At 41.7% G+C, this 21,748-nt stretch overlaps 2 protein-coding genes across 4 annotated transcripts in view; both read right to left on the bottom strand.

Moving 5' to 3' along the window:
• The window catches only part of LOC129711863 (60S ribosomal protein L35), a 204,872-nt gene that overhangs the window by 61,273 nt on the left and 121,851 nt on the right, over positions 1–21,748 (bottom strand). The gene's annotated exons all lie outside the window — the stretch shown is intronic.
• The window catches only part of golga1 (golgin A1), a 67,733-nt gene that overhangs the window by 43,486 nt on the left and 2,499 nt on the right, over positions 1–21,748 (bottom strand). For 2 of the 3 annotated variants that reach the window (XM_055659832.1, XM_055659833.1), the window contains exons 2-3: positions 19,996–20,351; positions 10,883–10,973 (exon numbers count right to left, since the gene is read on the bottom strand). In XM_055659832.1, coding sequence (XP_055515807.1) covers positions 10,883–10,973; positions 19,996–20,127 — 223 coding nt within the window. In that variant the 5' untranslated portion in view covers positions 20,128–20,351. Of the gene's footprint in view, positions 1–10,882; positions 10,974–19,995; positions 20,352–21,748 lie in introns of those variants that run through there. The other variant, XM_055659834.1, reaches the window with a different exon arrangement.

The raw sequence follows: 21,748 nt of genomic DNA, 5'->3' as shown, positions 1-21,748 counted from the left end.
GATTTTTATACCAGTAGTTATTGTTTGAACTTGTAATACTGTATTAAACCTTCAAAAAACATGGTAAATTTGATATGGATTTAGACATTTATGACAATATCCTCACAACAGTGGATTAAAATTTTTTTTCTTCTATCTATCCAACAGAAACCATATTTCTGTCTGAAGGATTCCGAACTGAAACGTCACCTATCCATGCTCTCCAGAGCAATCAGTCTAAAGAAGAGTCCCAACTGAAACATCACCTTTCAATGTTCTCCAGATGCTGCCTGACCCACTGAACTACTCCAGCATTTTGCGTCTTTTTTTGTAAACCACATCCTCCGCTCCGAGTTTCTACTTCCTATAAACCATATTTAAGTCTGCGGCCCCCAGACAATTTATTCCAGAACAGACACAAGACATGCATCTGCCCCACAAAGTGAATCCCATCTGTCCACTCTCAACCATTACCAAAGTGATTGAGGGTGTTACTGCCAGAACCACTGAGCTCCAGACCTCATTGTAGCCTAGGTCAAAAGGGGTGAGAGTAACTGCTCTTGATATCATGGCAACATCTGAACAAGTTAATAGGAATCCATGACGCACATGCTCATTCCTTTGCACATGTCTGGAGCAAAGATTACTTGATACTTTTTGGTCCAAACCTGAATATCGCCGATGTCTTGCTGCACGGGATACCTCTTTGCCCGAGGCATTACAGTTGGAGCTGAGCATCACTATCTTTGTTGGAAGGATAGCCACTGACGACACACCTGAACACTGCTGGCCTAGGATTCTGCTTCAATGTTCTGGGGCTAGATTATTCTCCAACAATCACTACCATCATCCTTTGAGCCACATATAATTCCAACCACTACCGCCTCCCTCCCATACTCCCATTTATGAAGAAGAATCGGGCGACGTGGTAGCACAGCTGTAGAGTTGCTGCCTTACAGTGGTAGAGACCTGAGGTCGATCCTGACTACGGGTGCTGTCTTTACGTAGTTTGTACGTTCTCCCTGTGACCATGTGGGTTTTCCTCGGGTGCTCTGGTTTCTGCCCACACTCTAAAGATGTACAGGTTTGTAGGTTAATTGGTTTTGGTAAAAATTGTATATTGTCCCTCGTGTGTGGTGTGTGCTATTGTAACGGTGATCGCTGATCAACTCGGACTCAGTGGACCAAAGGACCTGTATCTGCGCTGTATCTCTAAACTAAATTAAACCAATCTAGCCAAGATAACCTCGCCTCCCTTTCGAGCAACTTAATGGTTGTAATAATCTTACTGCTTTTTCATTAGCTCTGAACAAAGCATAATTGTCTCAATTACTACACACGACAAGGGTGAGATGAATGGGTACAAAGCACTTGAACAAGACAACAAAGCACTTGAAGCAAGGTCGTTCACAAAGACCTTCTTCAGCATCAGCACCCAGAGTTGGGAGCATTGGCACAGAGTTTGCCGTGTGGGCCCCTGCACACAACCACTGCCCGGGTTCTTCATTGCTCTGCACTTCCAACTTTGGGACCTGGAAGACCAAGACTACTGGTGTTGTTCTTTTTCATAGAACATAGAACAATACAGCACATGGACAGGCCCAATGGTCCACAATGTCTGTGCCAAACATGATGCCAAGACCAGCAATTATACACCTGCACATATCCATATCCTTCCATGCCCTGTATATCCATGTGCTTATCCAAAAGTTTCTTAAATGTCACTATTATATTTACCTCAACCACTATCCCTGGCAGCACATTCCAGGCATTCACCACTTGCCCACACATCTCCTCTCCTTTAAGCTTTGCCCTTCTCATCTTAAAGCTATGCCCTCCAGTATTTGATTTTTCCATCGTGGGAAAAAGGTTCTGACTGTCCACCCTATCTATGCCTCTCATAATTCTATCAGGTCTCCCCTCATCCTACGATGTTTCAGGGAAAACAATCCAAGTTTGTCCAACTAAGGAGCCTATACCCCTCCTCTGCACTCCTTCCAAAGCCTCCACATTTTTCCTCTAATGAGGCAACCAGAACTGTATGCAATACTCCAAATGGGGCCTAACCAAAGTCCTATAAAACCGTATTGTGACTTTCTGACTCCCATGCTCAATGGCCCAACCTATGAAAGCAAGTATATCATATGTCTTTTTCACTACTCAGCTTGTGATGCCACTTTCAGGGAGTGGTAGACTTGGACCCCAAGATCCATCTGTATATGAATGCTGTTAAGGGTCATGCCATTAATTGCATATTTTCCCTTTACATTTGACCTCCCATAGTGCAACGCCTCACACTTGTTCCAATTAAATATCATTGGGTCAGATTCACCAGAACAAACTTGACCAACAAAGTTGCTGAGGAAGCCTGTGCCAGCTAGCCAACACCAAATCCTTCTACTTGTGAAGTCCCATGTATGGCTATCAAATGCTGCTGCTTGCTATGGAACTGCTCATATTTATTATTGACAACTCTATGTGGCAACATTTCTGTGGTAACGCATTGACAATATTAATTCAGATATACAAAAGCAAGTTATCAAATATCCAAATCAACAAATGAGCACTGAACAACTACAGCTGCTTCACTACCGCAGCAGATTGGCAGAGCGACAGGTTCATGTGAAGAGAAACACACTGAACTCTTTGCACTGGTTGGAATCCAACTGAGCAAGTTCAATAGAGCTATTAAGCAAAAGCCCATCTAGGAACATGGAACTCTGACAGTTGTAGTGCTGGAGGAGGCTACAGTGAGAGGGTGAGCCAAGGACATGCAGAGATTTGAACAAAAGGATGGAAATACTCAATAAGAGTTTTTGTCAGATCAGGAGCCAACTACAATGAGCATGAATTGTGAACAACACATCTAAACAGGAGGCAGCAATCCAGCCACAAGCTTATTTCACCATTCATTGGTATTATTTTATTATTGTCACGTTCATTTCATTTATTTAGATAATTTGGACTATGATTGATCTGTATCTCCATTTACCCACCATGGCAACATAATCATTAACACCTTAACAAAAATCTATGCTGAGATTTTAAATTGATCCATCTAAATAGCCCTTTTGGCGCTGCAGTTTTTCATAATGGTATATGCAAACAAATCCTTTCTGACCGCACCTGAATGGTCTTATATTGAACAGCAGAGCTAATAACCACTTTAAATGCAAATATGCATCATACTCTTGCACAGAGTAGCTGAATGAATTTACTACTAACTTTCAAATAGAGTACAAAACAAATTAACCCAAGTATCATAAAGTTCAAACATACAAAATCCATATAATAAACATTCACGGTGTTAAAATGCTATTTTCTATGCATGAAGAAGTTAGGAATCTAGTTGGGAGCAGAGATTTGGGTCAACCTAAAATCTCAGAACAGAGAATGACAGATTCCTTTGCTGTTTGTTAAACCAGGAAAATTGAAACTTAGTCTGAAGAAGGGTCTCGACCCGAAACGTCACCATTTCCTTCTCTCCAACATCTCCATTTCCTTCTCTCACTGGCTACTCATTTGACAACACCTTACAATGCCCTCCATAATGTTTGGGACAAAGACCCATTGTTTATTTATTTGCCTCTGTACTCCACAATTTGAGATTTGTAATAGAAAGAAATCACATTTGGTTAAAGTGCACATTGTCAGATTTTAATAAAGGCCATTTTTATATATTTTGGTTTCACCATGTAGAAATGACAGACAGCGGTGTTTATACATAGTCCCCCCATTTCAGAGCACCACAGTGTTTGGGACACAGCAATGTCATGTAACTGAAAGTAGTCATGTTTAGTATTTTGTTGCATATCCTTTGCATGCAATGACTGCTTGAAGTCTGCGATTCATGGACATCACCAGTTGCTGGGTGTCTTCTCTGGTGATGCTTTTCCAGGCCTGTATTACAGCCATCTTTAGCTTATGCTTGTTTTTGGGGCTAGCACCCTTTATTTTTATCTTCAGCATATAAAAGGCATGCTTAATTGGGTTCAGATCGGGTGATTGACTTGGCCTCTCAAGAATTGACCATGTTTTACCTTTGAAAAACTGCTTTGTTGCTTTAGCAGGATGTTTGGGAGCATTGTTTTGCTGTAGAATGAACCGCTGGCCAATGAGTTTTGAGGCATTTGTTTGAACTTGAGCAGATAGAATTTGTCTATACACCAGAATTTATCATGCTACTACCATCATCAGTTGTATCATCAATGAAGATAAGTGAGCCAGTACCTTCAGCTGCCATACATGCCCAGGCCATAACACCCCCACCACCATGTTTCACAGATGTGGTATGCTTTGGATCTTGGGCAGTTTCTTCTCTCCTCCATACTTTGCTCTTGCCATCACTCTGATATAAGTTAATCTTCATCTCATCTGTCCATAAGACCTTTTTCCAGAGCTGTGGTTGCTCTTTTAAGTTCTTCTTGGCGAACTGTAACCTGGCCATCCTATTTTTGCAGCTAACCAGTGGTTTGCATCTTGCAGTGTAGCCTCTGCATTTCTGTTCATGAAGTCTTCTGCGGACAGTGGTCATTAACAAATCTACACCTGACTCATGAAGAGTGTTTCTGATCTGTGGGACAGTTGTTTGTGGATTTTTCTTTATTATAGAGAGAATTCTTCGGTCATCAGCTGTGGAGGTCTTCCTTGGTCTGCCAGTCCCTTTGCGATTAGTAAGCTCACCAGTTCTCTCTTCTTAATGATGTTCCAAACAGTTGATTTTGGTAAGCGAAGGCTTGGCTGATGTCTCTAATGTTTTCTCAGGCGGGTACAGTTTCTTCCTGCATCCCAAAACCATGCAGAATTTTAATTGGCCTTTGTAAATTTCCCCAGATGTTTAAGGAAGTGGTAGAATCTGGGGGAATCAATGGGAGAATAAAATGGAGTTCATGTCAGACCAGAACAAATGGTTGGTCTTGATTTAGTGGCTGGAAGGCCTGTTCGGTAAAAATCTTCTATCCCTTCTTTTTTTTCTCCCCCCCCCCACAAGAGCTCTTGCTACACAGGGAAAGTAATGCGCTTGGTGTTGAGCTGTTAGTCAGACCAAATATCCAAAGGGCCTGTTCCCGTACTGTCCTCCAATAATTTTTCATCTAGATTTTTGCATTTGATAAGACCCCACAAAGGAGATTAGTGGGCAAAATTAGGGCACATGGTATTGGGCGTAGAGTGCTGACATGGATAGAGAAGTGGTATGCAGACAGGAAACAAAGAGTAGGGATTAACAGGCCCTTTTCTGAATGGCAGGCAGTGACTAATTTGGCTCGGTGCTGGGACCGCAGCTATTTACAATATACATCAAAGATTTGGATGAAGGGATTCAAAGTAACATTAGCAAATTTGCAGATGACACAAAGCTGGGTGGCAGTGTGAACTGCGAGGAGGATGCTATGAGAATGCAGGGTGACTTGGACAGGTTGGGGGATTGGGCAGATGCATGGCAGATGAAGTTTAATGTGGATAAATGTGAGGTTATCCACTTTGGTATCAAAAACAGGAAGGCAGATTACTATCTAAACAGCGTCAAGTTGGGAAAAGGGGATGTACAACGGGATCTGGGGGTCTTTGTACATCAGTCTATGGAAGCAAGCATGCAGGTACAGCAGGCAGTGAAGAAAGTGAATCGCATGTTGGCCTTTATAACAAGAGGAATCGAATATAGCAGCAAAGAGGTCTTTCTGCAGTTGTACAGAGCCCTAGTGAGACAACACCTGGAGTATTGTGTGCAGTTTTGGTCCCCTAATTTGAGGAAGGACATTCTTGCTATTGAGGGAGTGCAGCATAGGTTTACAAGGTTAATTCCCGGGATGGTGGGACTATCATATGCTGAGAGAATGGAGCAGCTGGGCTTGTACACTCTGGAGTTTAGAAGGATGAGAGGATATCTCATTGAAACATATAAGATTGTTAAGGGCTTGGACACGCTAGAGGCAGGAAACATGTTCCCGATGTTGGGGGAGTCCAGAACCAGGGGCCACAGTTCAAGAATAAGGAGTAAGCCATTTAGAACGAAGACGAGGAAACACTTTTTCTCACAGAGAGTGGTGAGTCTGCGGAATTCTCTGCCTCAGAGGGCAGTGGAGGAAGGTTCTCTGGATGCTTCCAAGAGAGAGCTAGATGGGTCTCTTAAAAATAGCGGAGTCAGGGGATATGGGGAGAAGGCAGGAACGGGGTACTGATTGGGGATGATCAGCCATGATCACATTGAATGGCTGGCTCGAAGGCGAAATGGCCTACTCCTGCACCTATTGTCTATTCTATTTTACATTAAAGACCATATTTTTGTTTACATGTTGCTATGATTGAAAGGAACGCAACATTATTTCTGTCACTATAAGGCATTGCAGGGCGAGAGTGGAAACCAAAGTCTATTCACGCAACCAGCATATCAGCGCCATTGCTTCTCCGTTATCAGTGGAGCTCGGTGAATTAATTGAGTTATTGACGGAATTGGTAATTCTCAATAATCATAAAAACATAAATTACTATTTACAATAATAAGGGGGGACCTGATGGTGGGCCGTGGAGATCAAAGGGGAAAATGGCGGGGGGGTGATGAATGGGAGAGTTGACTTGTGCAACGGCAGGAAGTAGATAGGATTGTTGGGTACTTTTGTAACTTTGTCCGCGCAAACACTTTGTGGCGACACTTGTGTACTGCCTAGGTTGTATGTAAAACAAAGCAATTCACTGTACCGAGGTACCCTCAGTACATGTGACAATAAAATATCATTCCTTCATTCATTTATGAAATTAGCTATCAGGCACCGTGAAGTTGAAACATTGTTTGGGAATCTGTGTGTCTCTAAATCTGATGCAATTGGCGCACGTGAGAGCCAGCCATGCCAAAAGCTGTGTGGTGCGAGTTTCACCACTCAGACGGATTGCTGCGTTCCTTCAGGGGTTTGGCAAGGGATTGTCGAGTGATGTCCCTGCAGCCTTACTGTGAGATGAATGGTGGGTTATTTGCAAGTCAAATAACCCTTTGGCTTCACAATCCACAACTCTTCAAACGCGTCTCACATCTTCAGTTCTTGTACATGGCCTTTTTTCCAGCCATCTGCTTAACAAAAAAATGTTGCCTCTGTTGACCTATTGCCTGCCATGCGTTGCCCTGCCTCTCCCCTTTTCCAGCTTTTTTCTCCCACCCTACAATACGTCTGATAAAGGGTCACGAACCGAAACATCATCTATTCATGTTCTCCTGGATGCTGCCTGGTCTGCTGAGTTGCTTGAGCAATTTGTGTCCTTTTGTGAAACCTAATGGTATATGTAAGACAATTCAAAATCTCTTTATGATTTAGAATCTCTCAAGGCACTTGACGATATCTGGTACATTAATGAAATAGCAATAATGTATAGTATTACCACCGATTATTTGATACAACACAAATAATCCCTTTTATTATACACAAGGTGCATCACAATTACCTCACTGTTTTGGTGTGAATCATTTATCAGATTTCCTTCATATATAATGAACAACATGTAAAATAATCCCGGTTCTCACTTGCTTTTCACAATATCAACCATTCTCTCTATTTACAAAGCTCAGAGACAATAGTTTACCCTCAGCCATAAAAAGACAAGCTAATTCACTTGATCTCAAACCTGTTCCTATTCTTTATCAGCATGCACAACCATGCCCAAAAATCTCATTTTCAAAAAAAAGGGACTTGTTTTGCATCTGCAATATTTAGCTAAATACAAATAACACACACAGTAAGCAACATTAAGTTTTAAAGTACAACAGAGAACACAAGCTAAGCAGGAATATATGGAGCACGCCACTCATTTAATGCCAATTAGCATCAACAGCAGAATATCCAAGATTTGCTGATCTAATTTCATCGTTTTAAGGAACAGAAACAGGACCTTCAGTCCAACAAGTCGACCAAGACGCCTATCTAAATTAATCTCATTTGCTGCTGTTTGGCTACTATCCATATACTCGTCCACAAGTTTTTTTAAAAAACATTATCACTGTTCCTTCATCTACCATCTCCTCTAAATTTACCTTTTCGTGGTGAATACTCTTCAGAGGCACAAACCTATGACTCTTACGGTCTCACATAAACGATCGTAAACCAATTATGTTAATAATATAGTTATTAAACAAATTGAGTCTTATTCAAAACTATTCACCTTTTTTTCAAATGTATTCAAATCTATAATACCACTCTGAAGATAGCTGGCAGAAACATAAGCTTGCAAATGATATTCTATCCATTAAATGGAAAGTTCCACAGGCATTTATTGAACATCCCCAACCCCTAGCTGCAAAACATAGCACAATAAAATATACAGTAATCCACAATCACAACTGTGATCACAGTGACCAAATATAGTAATAAGGTACAATAATGTACAATAATGTACATAAGACTTTATATTAACCACCTTTGCTCACATCTATTACAATGGACAAAACAAACAGATAGTTGCATAAAAGACAGAATAGAAGTCATCAATTTCTCATTGTCACAGATTTTTCAAAAACAATGAAAACAAATCTAGAAATATTTGCTTGATAAACATTCCTGGAAAATACTTGAAGTGGACAAAAGTGTTGGAGAAACTCAGCGGGTGTGGCAACATCTATCGAGCGAAGGAAATAGGCAACGTTTCGAGCCAAATCCCTTCTTCCAACCAGAACTTGAAGTGGACGTTTTATAAATTGACAAGCCTGCACAAAATGCATCGTGGAAGTTTTAACTCAGTGTACTCCTGTGAATTGAGAGTGGCACATTACTTTTTGTAGTAAAAATAGCTTTTGAAACTGGGACAGGTATTCCAAAAAGTCAACGGCATAGAGCAAAACATCACACATTATTAACATCCATAAAAGAAAGAATGACATGGTTAATGTGATTCTCCCTGTTAGACAATATGCTACAAGGAAGTATAGTATCAGGATTTGTTTTTAAAATTAGCTACAAATTGGGCTTGACTTTTCCGTTTTTAATTTTGGTTCACTTTCAAAGCCAGCATCAGAGCGCTGTATCCTGTTTGACCCGACCTGCCACCAAGACTCCTAGCCTGCAGCATCAACCGTTTTAATATCTGGAGGACCAAACATGCTGACCCTCTTCACCCAAACAGTGTCCAACCAAGCAGGGTGGGCTCAGAGAAGGGAGTAAACCTCTGGTAAAGTAAAAATACCAACATAATTAGGAAAAATAAGCTGAAGAAGCTTTTTTACCTGTACGATCAATGGGCCCATTTAATAGAATGAGGTCATAGAGTCAGACAGCAAAGAAACTGGCCCTTCAGCCCAACTCATCCGTGCCGATCAAGGCGCCCCAACTAAGCTAGTCCCATTTGACAGCATTTGGCCCATATCCCTCTAAACCTTTCCATTCCATATACATGTCCAAGTGTCTTTTAAACATTGTTATTGTATTTGCCTCAACTACCTCCCCTGGCAGCTCATTCCATATACGCACCATCCTCTGAGTTTACAACTTGTCCCTCAGGTTCCTATTAGATCTTTCCTTTCTCACCTTAAACCTGTGTCTCAAGAATCTGATTCCACCCAGGGTAAACAACTGTGAATTCACCATATTTAGTTTTAGTTTTAGAGATACAGCGTGGAAACAGGCCCTTCGGCCCATCGAGTCCATGCCAACCAGCGATCCCCGCATATTGACATTATCTTACAGACATTAGGGACAATTTTTACATTTACCAAGCCAATTAACCTACAAACCTGTACGTCTTTGGCGTGTGGGAGGAAACTGAAGATCTCGGTGAAAACCCATGCTGTCACGGAGAGAACGTACAAACTCCGTATAGACAGCACCCGTAGTCGGGATCGAACTGTCGGGCTGCAAGCGCTGTAAGGCAGCAACTCTGCCACTGCGCCACCATGCCTTCCCGTCAGGATTTCATGTACCTCCATGCGGTCACCCCATAGCCCTAAGGTCATTATATGTTTGCCAGCCAGTCATCAGTGAGCAGTGCATCAGGCCCCTCTCCAGCACAACAAGCTTCTGCCGCTAATCACACTGGTGGTTCCACACACAGCAGGAGATTGTGGGATTCCACATTTAGTTAAATGTGCTGACGTCCAAAATGAGCCAAATTTCAAATGGCTGGCAGCCTACAGTCCTCTATGGTCACTCCAATTATCCATCAGCTAGATTCCTCACTTTGTTTGGCAAGTTCAGATATTTTTAGTTATTAAAAAAAATTCTATACATAAAAGTATACATCATAGAGTCATACACCACGGAAACAGGTCCTTCGGCCAACTTGCCTAAGCCGACCAAGATGCCCCATATTCACTAGTCCCACCTGACTGTGGGCAATATCCCTCTCAGCATTATTAATTAGTATAAGGCTTATTAATTGTCATATGTACTGACCACAGAGCAATTAAATTCTTACCCACAGAACACAACAGACCCATAAACGCAATACACAAAGATAATACATAATAAACAAAAATACGATAAATAAATAAATAACCACTATACTAGTAATGAATAACAAATCTTAAAACCTGTACATTCAAAGTGGTTGACTACCTATGCTTTTGCTATTCTGTGTTTCCACCCTGCCACAAGTTAATCATTCCTGTCACTAACTAGTTCATTCTATGACATAATCACAAACACCTGCAATCAGTCAGCAGTCTACACACAACATCCACATTTTCAAAGCACAATTCTTCAGTAAAACTGTGTGGTTAATATAAACTATAAAGTTAACAGGTACTTAATGATGTTAAAATAATTCTACTGTGTTGTTTTCAATAATCAGCGATAACCAAAAATCAAACCCTATGTCTAACTAAGCATCCTGCATTTGTAAATTCTCTTGCAGGAGAAATTTTAGTCAAAAAATAAAATGCAATGGTGAAGCCAACACGCAAATTGCCCTAACAGTTCAAAGTAGTTACCTGACAGCTTGACTTCCAGTTTTCGAATTTGGTCATTTCGTCTTAGCAGCTGAGACAACAAATCTTCTCGAGAACAACTGCTGTCAGAGGCCTGACAAGAAAAAGAGGGGGATGTTTTAAATTGCTGATTACAGTTTTAATCCTTCTTAATAAATTTTCTCTGACAATATATTTGCAACCCATGTGACTTTTGTTGGAAACAACGATCTGTGTGATAACTCAGTAGTACTTTGCCAAATGTCAACATGGCAACAGCTCCATGTAACTCAACATTGGGTTTCCTACAGTCACTGGTTTACCCAAATCCACATCTTAACTTAATCCGTTTTATATGAGTTTTGAGTTTTAGTTTAGTTTAGAGATACAGGGTGGAAACAGGACCTTCAGGACCAGGTAACTACTTTGAATTGAGTCCACCCAAGACCATCAATCACCCACCCGTACACTAGTTCTATGATATCGCACTTTCGCATCCTACACACTAGGGCCAATTTAGAGAAGCCATTTAACCTATAAATTTGCATGTCTTTGGAATGTGGGTGGAAACCCACGTGGCCACAGGGAGAACACACAAACTCCGCACGTACACCACCCAAGATCAGAATTGAACCTGGATCTCTGGCGCTGCAAGGCAGAAACTCTATCACTGTGCTGCCATGATATTTTCTAATGCTTGTGTTAAAACCCCATTTTTTTAAGACAACTCTCATGTTCACTTTTAGTATTATAGATAACAATCAGGCAAAAAACTGTAACAGGTAAATTTAGAATGGACATAGGGAGGGGGAAATAAAGAAATATCAGTTTCGGAAAACAAAAACTGCATTTATTAGGCATATCAATAAAATAAGTGAAGTATTATGTACAATTATTTATCACATTTTGTTCACTCAATTGCACAAGCTCTAAGATGTGCCTTTTTGAAATTTGTATCATCTGTTTCCAAAACCGGCCAACTCTGCTACCTGCTAGACAGAGGTAGTCTTCTGCAGTCCACAACACTGAGATAGTCACGCTCTTCCAGTCCTGAACATACCCCCAATTTTAATCACTTCCCTTTCGCATACATGCTTTCGGCATGTGAAAGCATAAACAAGAAAAAGACTATTCAGCTGAGGCTATCAAGAAAAGTTAAAGATCGTATTAAATTACAGGGAAGGCAAGTAATATGACCAAAAAGGAGTACGCATGAGGAATGGTTAAAGTCGAATTCAGGAAAGGAGGGCCAATGGCATTGATAAAGAGTAAGCTAGGAAGGAACATAAAGGCAGGTTTCCATCGATGCGTGACAAGGAAAAGATTAGATGATATTAATGTGTATTTCTTACAGACAAGGACAGATGAAACTATATTCAGGGATAACGAAATGGCAAAGAAATTTAAAAATAGATAAGTGTCTGTCTTCTCAGAGGACACATTATTATCTATGTGGTAGAGGGTACTTGGGAAAAATATTCAACTAAGTCAGCATGGACTTAAGAAAGGGGAACCATGTTTGACCAATGCTCCTGACTCTACAAAACATCACGTTGTGATTTACACCAAACCGCAACACAGGAGTTTCCCTATTGCATTCTGAAAGTAAACATTTTGTACAATTAAATAAAATCAAAGCCAAACATAAGCCTCTGACATTCTTTGCCTCTGAAAAGTTTGCTGGCATGGAGAAGTCATGTGCGTCAAATAAACAGAAACCACACTTCGCACAAAGCCATAGATGTGTGTTCAAAGTTCATACGGAAACACCATATCAACAAAAATTCACAGTTTCTTTCATTTACGTTTAAGCTAAAAGAAAGTATCAGAGATGTTTTTTAAGTCGTCAAGTGAAGACTTGCAAATCTAAATACTGGTAAATAAACAAATGAGTCAAAGTTGCTGATCATGCCTAATATTAAGTCTAATGAAACTTGTGTTATGTCAATTAAATTAATTTCCTGCTTCGATTAGAGATTGGCAACCTGCTAATCAGAATACTAATCATAGCATGAGGATCAGTCCCCTGGCATGTGAAATACAGTTAACTACGTATAGTTTTTATTTCTTGATCACTCATGAAAAGAAAAGCCTCCTTTAAGACAACATTTTAAAACACTAATATTCTTCATATTCAATGCTTACTTAGAGCACAATAAAACAATCAATTAACTTTAGAAGCATTGATAAAAATAACATAAAAAATAAAAGACAGAGGAATAGGGCAATACAGTGGGGCAATGGTAGAGTTGCTGCCTCACAGCACAATTGACCCGGGTTGATCCTCATTACGGGTGCCGTCTGTACAGTTTGAACATTCTCCCTGTGACTGAGTGGATTTTCTCTGGGTGCTCTGGTTTCCTTCCACACTCCAAAGACGTACAGGTTTGTAGGTTGATTGGCTTCAGTAAAAATTGTAAACGGTCCTTAGTGTGTAGGATAATGCTAGGGGAAGGGGCAGTAGCTGGTCGGCGCAGACTCAGTGGGCAGTAGGACCTGTTTCCACACTGCAGCTCTCAAGTCTAAAGTAAAATCTAACATGCTGTTTGGCCTCTTGAGTCTGCTCTGCCACCTCAACAATATTTTGACAGATTCTCTGCCTCAACACATTTCTCATCATTCTCCCAAATTGAAAGATTATTCAATCTTGGTTTTGATTGAAATGAACTACTGTGCCAGCACAAGAGTAAAGAATATTATATATTTCATGTGAAGAAGAAAAGATTAGTGAAGCCAAAAGTAGGTCCCATACAGTGAGAAACAGGTGAATTAATAATGGGAAACAAGGAAATGGCAGACCTGTTAACCAAGTACTTTGGTTAGAAGATAATCACAAAATGCTGGAGTAATTCAACGAGACAGGCAGCATCTCTGGAGAGAAGGAATGGGTGACGTTTCAGGTCGAGACCCTTCTTCAGACTGAGGTTCTTTGGTTCCGTCTTAACTAAGGAAAACACAAAAAATCTCCCAGAAATACTAGGGGACCAAGGATCTTGGGGGAGGGAGGAACTTACGGGAATCCATATTAGTCAGGAAATGGTGTCAGGTAAACTGTTGGGACTGAAGGCAGATAAATTCCCAGGGCCCGATGGTCTGCATTCCAGAGTACTCAAGCTGGTGGCTCTAGAAATCATGGATGCATTGGTGATCATTTTCCAATGTCCTATAGCTGGGAGTACAAGCTGCGAGGAGGATGCAATGAAGTTGCAGGGTGACTTGGATAGGTTGGGTGAGTGGGCAGATGCATGGCAGATGCAGTATAAAGTGGATAAATGTGAGGTTATCCACTTTTGTGGCAAGAACAAGGTGGCAGATTATTGTCTGAATGGTGTCAGATTAGGAAAAGGGGAGGTGCAACTTTTTCCTTGTACATCAGTCACGGAAAGTAAGCAGGCAGTGAAGAAAGCAAATGGCATGTTGGCCTTCATAGCAAGAGGATTTGAATATTGGAGCAAGGAAGTCCTACTGCAGTTGTACAGGGGCCTCACATCTCCCCCTCTCCTCTCCCCCCCTCTCACCTCCTCTCCACCCCCACCTTTCGCCTCTCACCCACCTTCCCTCTTCTCCTCCTCGCCACCCCCCTCTCCCGCTTGCCCCTCTCTCTGTGTCTCCGCCCCTTCTCTCTGCCCACTCACTCTCTACCCCCCCCCCCCCCCTCTCTAGATGTGACTGCAAGTTGGGGGCTATGCGTTAGTAGATAGGGTGGTTATGGGGTAAAAGGAGCAAATTAATAATATTAATATAATACCAAGGGGGGTAATTAGCATGAGTGAAGGGGGGGGGGGGGGGATAGTTAGTGTGTGTGACGCTGCATGCCGCCTCCCCCCCCCCCCCCCCCCCACAACCGCACGTGGGGGGAACAGACCCAACGGTCTGCACTTGGTCTAGTAAATAATACATTTTCTATCCTCAAAACCAATCTGCCAAATGGCAAGTGATATTTGGATACAGGTGAGGGGTGTTTTTGATTAGCAGATGAGTGGTCAAAGGCAGAAAAAGAGGTGGGATAGAACGAAGAGTTTGTCCTGACCTCACACTCACTCTTTTTCCAGCATTCTCTTCCCATCCACAATCAGTATGAAGAAGGGTCCCGACCCGAAACATCATCTATCCAGAGATGTTGCCTGACCTGCTGAGTTACTCCAGCACTTTGTGCTCTATAAAGATGGTTAACTGGTTAATAAGCAGTTGTAGAGCGAGAGCCAAGACAAAAGAGTGTGGGAGTTGCAAAATGCAGAGCAGGAATAATGCCCTATTAACTGCTTGCCGCACCCAATTGTTGGCATTTAGTGACTGGTTTACAACAATATCAGCTTATTTTGTTCATATTTAACAATACTTAATCTTTCTGGTTTTCCTTTCCACTTTGCACATAGGCATCTGCCACGAATACGTCCACTTGTTCAAATCTTCTACATCATGTTGGTAACTCTTCCTTGGTCTTAATGCAGTAGCAATGGTAGGTTAGAACACTTCTGCAGGATGTGGGAAGTCAGGGAGATTTCCAGTGCCTGTGAGAACTATACCTCTAGTGCTTCCAGCTGCAGCTCCTGACTGACCACATGAGGGAACTGGAGCTGTGACTGGACAACCTCAGGATTATCCAGGGGAATGAGAACCTCATATATAGAAAGTTATAGTGAGGTGGTCACACATAAGGTAAAGGCAAAAGGTAGGTGGGTGACCATCAGGAAGAATAAAGGGAGTAAGCAGAGAATGCAGGAATCTCCTGTGCCCATTCCCCTCAAAAACAAGTTTACCATTGGGCAATCTGAAGAAGGGTCCTGACCCGAAACGTCACCAATCAATTTTCTCCAGAAATGCTGCCTGACCAGCTGAGTTACTCAAGCATTTTAGAAACATAGAAACATAGAAATTAGGTGCAGGCCATTTGGCCCTTCGAGCCTGCACCGCCATTCAATATGATCATGGCTGATCATCCAACTCAGTATCCCGTACCTGCCTTCTCTCCATACCCTCTGATCCGCTTAGCCACAAGGGCCACATCTAACTCCCTCTTAAATATAGCCAATTAACTGGCCTCGACTACCCTCTGCGGCAGAGAGTTCCAGAGACTCACCACTCTCTGTGTGAAAAATGTTCTTCTCATCTCGGTTTTAAAGGATTTCCCCCTTATCCTTGAGCTGTGACCCCTTGTCCTGGACTCCCCCAACATCGGGAGCAATCTTCCTGCATCTAGCCTGTCCAACCCCTTAAGAATTTTGTAAGTTTCTATAAGATCCCCACTCAATCTCCTAAATTCTAGAGAGTATAAACCAAGTCTATCCAGTCTTTCTTCATAAGACAGTCCTGACATCCCAGGAATCAGTCTGGTGAATCTTCTCTGCACTCCCTCTATGGCAATAATATCCTTCCTCAGATTTGGAGACCAAAACTGTACGCAATACTCCAGGTGTGGTCTCACCAAGACCCTGTACAACTGCAGTAGAACCTCCCTGCTCCTATACTCAAATCCTTTTGCTATGAAAGCTAACATACCATTCGCTTTCTTCACTGCCTACTGCACCTGCATGCCTACTATTTTGTGTCTATCTTTGGTAAAAGCCAGCATCTGCAGTTCTTTTTTATTACATTATGCCATTTTCAACATTGTTGAGCTGATGACCATTCAGGGAAGAGCAGTAGTCATGTCTGTAAGATGTACTTTCAGGATACTGATATCAAGAACAGGTTTCATAAGGTGAGAAAGAAAAGATTTAATATGACCATGAGGGGCAACTTTTTCCATACATTGGGTAACGGCATTTAGAATGAGCTGTCCGAGGAAGTAGTTGATGCAGGTGCAATAACAACATTTAAAAGACATTTGGACAGGTGCATGGATAGGAAACATTAGAGAGGTATGGGCAAAACATGGGTAAATTGGACTAGCTTAAATGGGACATCTTGGTGGGCATGCATGAGGTGTGCTGAAGGAGCTGTTTCCATGCTGTTTGATACAATGACCTTGAAGCCTTTACATCTTATCAATTCCATTCAATTTTAGACATCACTTCACTCACATCCGCCATGTCATTAAAACCCCTTTCTTTCACCTCCGCAACATCGCCAAAATCAGACCCTCTCTCACATCTCCCGCTGCTGAAAGACTCATCCATGCCTTCATCTCCTCCCGACTGGACTACTGCAACTCACTTCTCCTTGGCATCAGCTCCACCTACATCAACCGACTCCAACTGGTCCAGAACGCAGCCGCCCGACTCATCACCCACACCAAATCCTGGCATCACATTACTCCAGTCGTCAAACAACTTCACTGGCTCCCATCTCCCACCGGATCACCTACAAAATCCTGGTCCTCACCTACAAAGCCCTCCACCACCTGGCCCCCCCATATCTCACTGACCTCCTCTCCCCCTACCAACCCTCACGGTCCCTCAGATCCACATCGGCCGTTCTCCTCTCCATCCACAAATCCAACCTCCGCAGTTTTGGGGACAGAGCCTTCTCCAGGGCAGCTCCCAGGCTCTGGAACTCCCTCCCCCAACTGATCCGCAATTCCGTGTCCCTCACCATCTTCCAGTCCCGCCTCAAGACCCATCTCTTCACCTCTGCCTATCCTTAGCCCCACGTCCCCCTCCCTTTTCATCTGTGCTTGAATTGCCTCATATTGTGTTTTGAATTGAATTCTGTCTTTAATTTGTGTACTAGTCCTGTCTCTACTATTTATTTCATTCCGCTTACATGTTTTTCCTCTACTTGCTAAATTTTTGTAAGGTGTCCTTGAGACTCTTGAAAGGCGCCCATAAATAAAATGTATTATTATTATTATTCCAAGCTGCAGGTTCCATATATAGCCTACCGCTGACTGGAGTGCATGCAACAGAAAGTTTTTTTCACTGTACCTCGGTGCACGTGACAATAAACTAAACTAAACTAAATTCCAAAATTACTTGCCCTACTCTTCTCTTGATCCTGGAAAGAAATAATACTATTGTCCCAGAGTGTGAGCAAATAAATTAATATCTTTAGCATCATAGGTAAATAGCATCTTATGCTGGTGAGGAGGTATTTGGCACATTGGTCTGTATTAGTCGGACATTAAGTATAGAAGTTGTTACGATTGTATAAGACATTGACGAGGTTGCTCTTGGAGTATTATTTTCAGTTTTGGTCACCCTGCTATATGAATTATGGTATTAAGCTGGAAAAGGTGCAGAGAGGATTTATGAGGATTTTGCCAGGATTCAAGGGCCTGAGCTTAGGGAGAGGTTAAATAGGCAAGGACTTTATTCCTTGGTGCTCAGGGGGTTGAGAGATGATCTTATAGAGATACATAGAGATGTATAAAATCATGAGGGGGAATCAATAGTCTCTTTCCCAGGGCTGGGGAATCAAAAACTAAAAGGCATAGGTTTAACGTGAGAGGAGAAAGATTTAATAGGAACCTGAGGGGCAGTCTTTTCTCACAGAGGGTGGTGAGAATATGAAACAAGCTAACAGAGGAAATGGTTGAGGCAGGTACAATAAAAACATTTAAAAGACATTTGGACAAGTACATGTATATGAAAGATTTAGACGGATATGGGCCAATGGGAGCAAGTAGGATTGGCTTAGATGAGGCATCTTGGTTGGCCTGGACTAGTTGGGTCAAAGCGACTGTTTCTATGCTGTATGACTCTTTGACTTTCCTCCCAAAGTTTTGTATCCAATTTCAAGGGGTGGGAGATTGCAACCTTCACGTGGTCCACCCTGTTTCGACGAATGCAATCAACCTGGCGGGCACAATCAAATAAGATCAAATAGAACAAGTTGTCCTACAACTTTAGGCTGTGCACGCCGTACGCAAGAAGAAGTATCCAATTTCATCATGAAACCCAATGGTGTTTTTGTGACATGTGTTTAGCTGAAATTATACAGCATCCAACAAACTGCATTTTTCTCATAAATTTGAACACACATCAAACCGTGGAAACGGAGATGCCATCAGCCCATCAAACCCCCACATGCCTGTGTTCACTTATTACCTGCCATGCTTTGTCCTGCTTGTCCTCGCTTCCAGCTTTCTATCTCCCCTACAACAATCGGCCTGAAGAAGGGTCCCGACAGTCACCTATCTGTTCTCCAGAGATGCTGCCTGTCCGCTGAGTTACTTCAGCAGTTTGTGTAGTTTTTGTAAACCAGCATCTACAATTCCTGGTTTCTACACAATAAGATTATTTAGCCTATATGGGGCCTGTTCCTCAAAAGAAGCTGTTCCATCCTTACTGTAGTTATCATTATATTTATCCTAATAGAAAGTATCTGAAAGCATGCCGAATTAGATATTACTTTGATTTCAACACCTCCATATTATACAGTTTATTTACATTACACAGCCCTCTTCGCTCCAAAGTAAGGGCTTCAACTCTGCAAGCTTACATGCAGGTCATAGAGACATCCAGCATGGAAACATGCCCTTTGTCCCACAAAGTCTTCGATGACTATCAACCATCTATTCACACTAATATCATTGTCGTCACCAAGATTCCCACCCAGCTATTCACGAGGAACTATGTTCACAGCAGCCAATTAACCTGTCAACAAACAATTTTTTGGGATGTGGGAGGAAACGAAGCACCTGGAGGAAACCCACATTGACATTGACACACAACACTCCACACAGACAACACCCAAGGCCAGGATTGAACATGGGTTTCTGCCGCTATGAGGCAACAGTTCTACTAGCTGCGCTACTGTGCCACCTTAAATTAAGATGAAACTATCATATACAAATAGCTCCAACATTGAAAGCTATGTAGATATGAAGTAAATTCCTCAAAGAGCATGTTAAAGACGCTATATTTGTATGCTTCAATAGCAATAACAGGCAAGCAGTAAAGGGAAACCACGCAGACAGCACCCGAGGTCAAGATTGAACCCGGGCCTTTAATTCATTACCTCAGAAGGCTGTGGATGCACAACGATCAGGGAGATTGATAAACCTTGGACATAAAGAGACCCAAGGGATTTGGGGCTGGGTGAAAGTGTGAACTTAATACACAGGAAAAGTCCATATGACTCGCACCTACTTTGAGATTCAGGCTCTGAAATTACTCTCTGTTTACAAAGCTTCTCAGATTTATTCTCTGGACACATCAAATAACTTACGAACTGACAGAAATCACCATACATACAATGTCATCTCCCGAGTCAGCTCCTGCTGAGGTAATGGAGTCTCTGCTGACTGATCTTGGGATCCGGCCCACGCCAGACTTTGGGGTATTAACCGCCTCTTCAGCAATCTTCTTTTTCAGCTTTGCAAACATGGTTCCAGGTGTTTTTCCTTTTGAGAGGAGTTCCAATTCATTCACAAGCAAATTTGCTTCAAACACGAAGTTCTTTAAATTGATCCGAAACACTGGGGTTTCCACTTACAAGGTGTTTCAACTGTACTTGAAAATATAATGCACTGTGTTTGGCTTTTCTACTTCTTAACAACATTTGCCTTTATAATCCATTGCGAAAATGTCCATTGCATCGTAATAAGCACCTGTCAGGGGAAAAAACAATAGATCAGGAAAATACCATTACTGCTGATCTTCAAAAAATAAAAACAGGGTTTGAAGTTTCATCGTTAGCACAGCTGGAAGTTTCATCTCAAAGTAACTATACATGGCCAGGAGCTTTATGTTTCTGCTTCTCTTGCAGTTGTAAGGACCCCAAGGATGATGATTCCTTGGGAAGTGGTGTGGGAGGGAAAAAGAGAGACATTTTTAAATCATTAATCTAATTCATCTTACGATGTGCCACCCAAAAAGACACACAGAAGGTTTAAAAGACCTATAAAACATTTCACTTGCAAGTCAAAACTGCCAGCATCAAAATCTGGAATGAATACAGAAAATTGCTGAAAAAACTCAAAAATCAGGCAGCAGCTGCAGAAAAAGAAACAGTCAATCCTTCAGTTCAGGAACCGTTTATAAGAACTACTTATTTTTCTCTAAATGATGCCTGACAGTGTTTCAGGCATTTTCAGGTTTTCTGAAAAAAAACTCAAAACAAAATGCAGCTGTTAAAAAAAAACAGTCAAATCAGTTCAGGAACCATTTATAAGAACTACTTACTCTAAATGTGCCTGACCAGGCATTTTCTACTTTTACTTCACGCAATGCAGCTGTCTTACTGGACAAGCATTACAATAATCTAGATTACATGCTGAAGTCTCAGGAATGGGAGAACTACATAACAGTGATTCAGTCTAACAGCAGAACCATCACGCTGATTTTATGCAGGACTTTTTATCGTAGTAAAAAAAGTAATTGAAATGAGCATTATCAAACGAGGGCCACAAAAGAAGCTTGTAGTGGAGGCAACCATGGAACAAGAGGTGGGTTTTGAAGAGTTTATTACAGGAGGGAAAGTGAGGTGAAAAGTTTAAAGAGGAAATTCTAGAATTATGGCTTCAGTAGAAGATATCATGGACTACCTTGGTAACGCAGTTGACAGTGTGATTGTGCAAATGGTAACATTTGAAACCTTGGATGTTTGTGTAACAGAAAAAAAGTTAAGAGATGGGCAGTAGCAAGGCCATGCAGGGCAGGATTTTTTTTAACTTTAGTACAGTATACAGTATGGAAAGAGGGCCTTAGGCCCAATGAGTCCAAGCCAATCATTTGTTCACATTAGTTCCATGTTATCTCACTTTCGCATCTACTCTACACAAGAGGTAATTTTACAGAAACCAATTAACCTACAACCCGCATGTTTTTGGGATGTGGGAGGAAACCTATTTGGTCACAAGGAGAAGGTGCAAACACCATCACTTTGACAATATTGGGAGGTGCAGTCAGAGTAACCTTGCTATATGATATAACTTTATTTATCCGAGGAGGGAAATTGATCTGCCAGCAGTTATATAACACAAAATACACAAAACATAAAATTAAA

This window comes from Leucoraja erinacea, chromosome 31, assembly GCF_028641065.1.
Source record: "Leucoraja erinacea ecotype New England chromosome 31, Leri_hhj_1, whole genome shotgun sequence".
Taxonomy (NCBI): domain Eukaryota; kingdom Metazoa; phylum Chordata; class Chondrichthyes; order Rajiformes; family Rajidae; genus Leucoraja; species Leucoraja erinaceus.
This window is presented reverse-complemented; position numbering and strand designations above follow the sequence as displayed.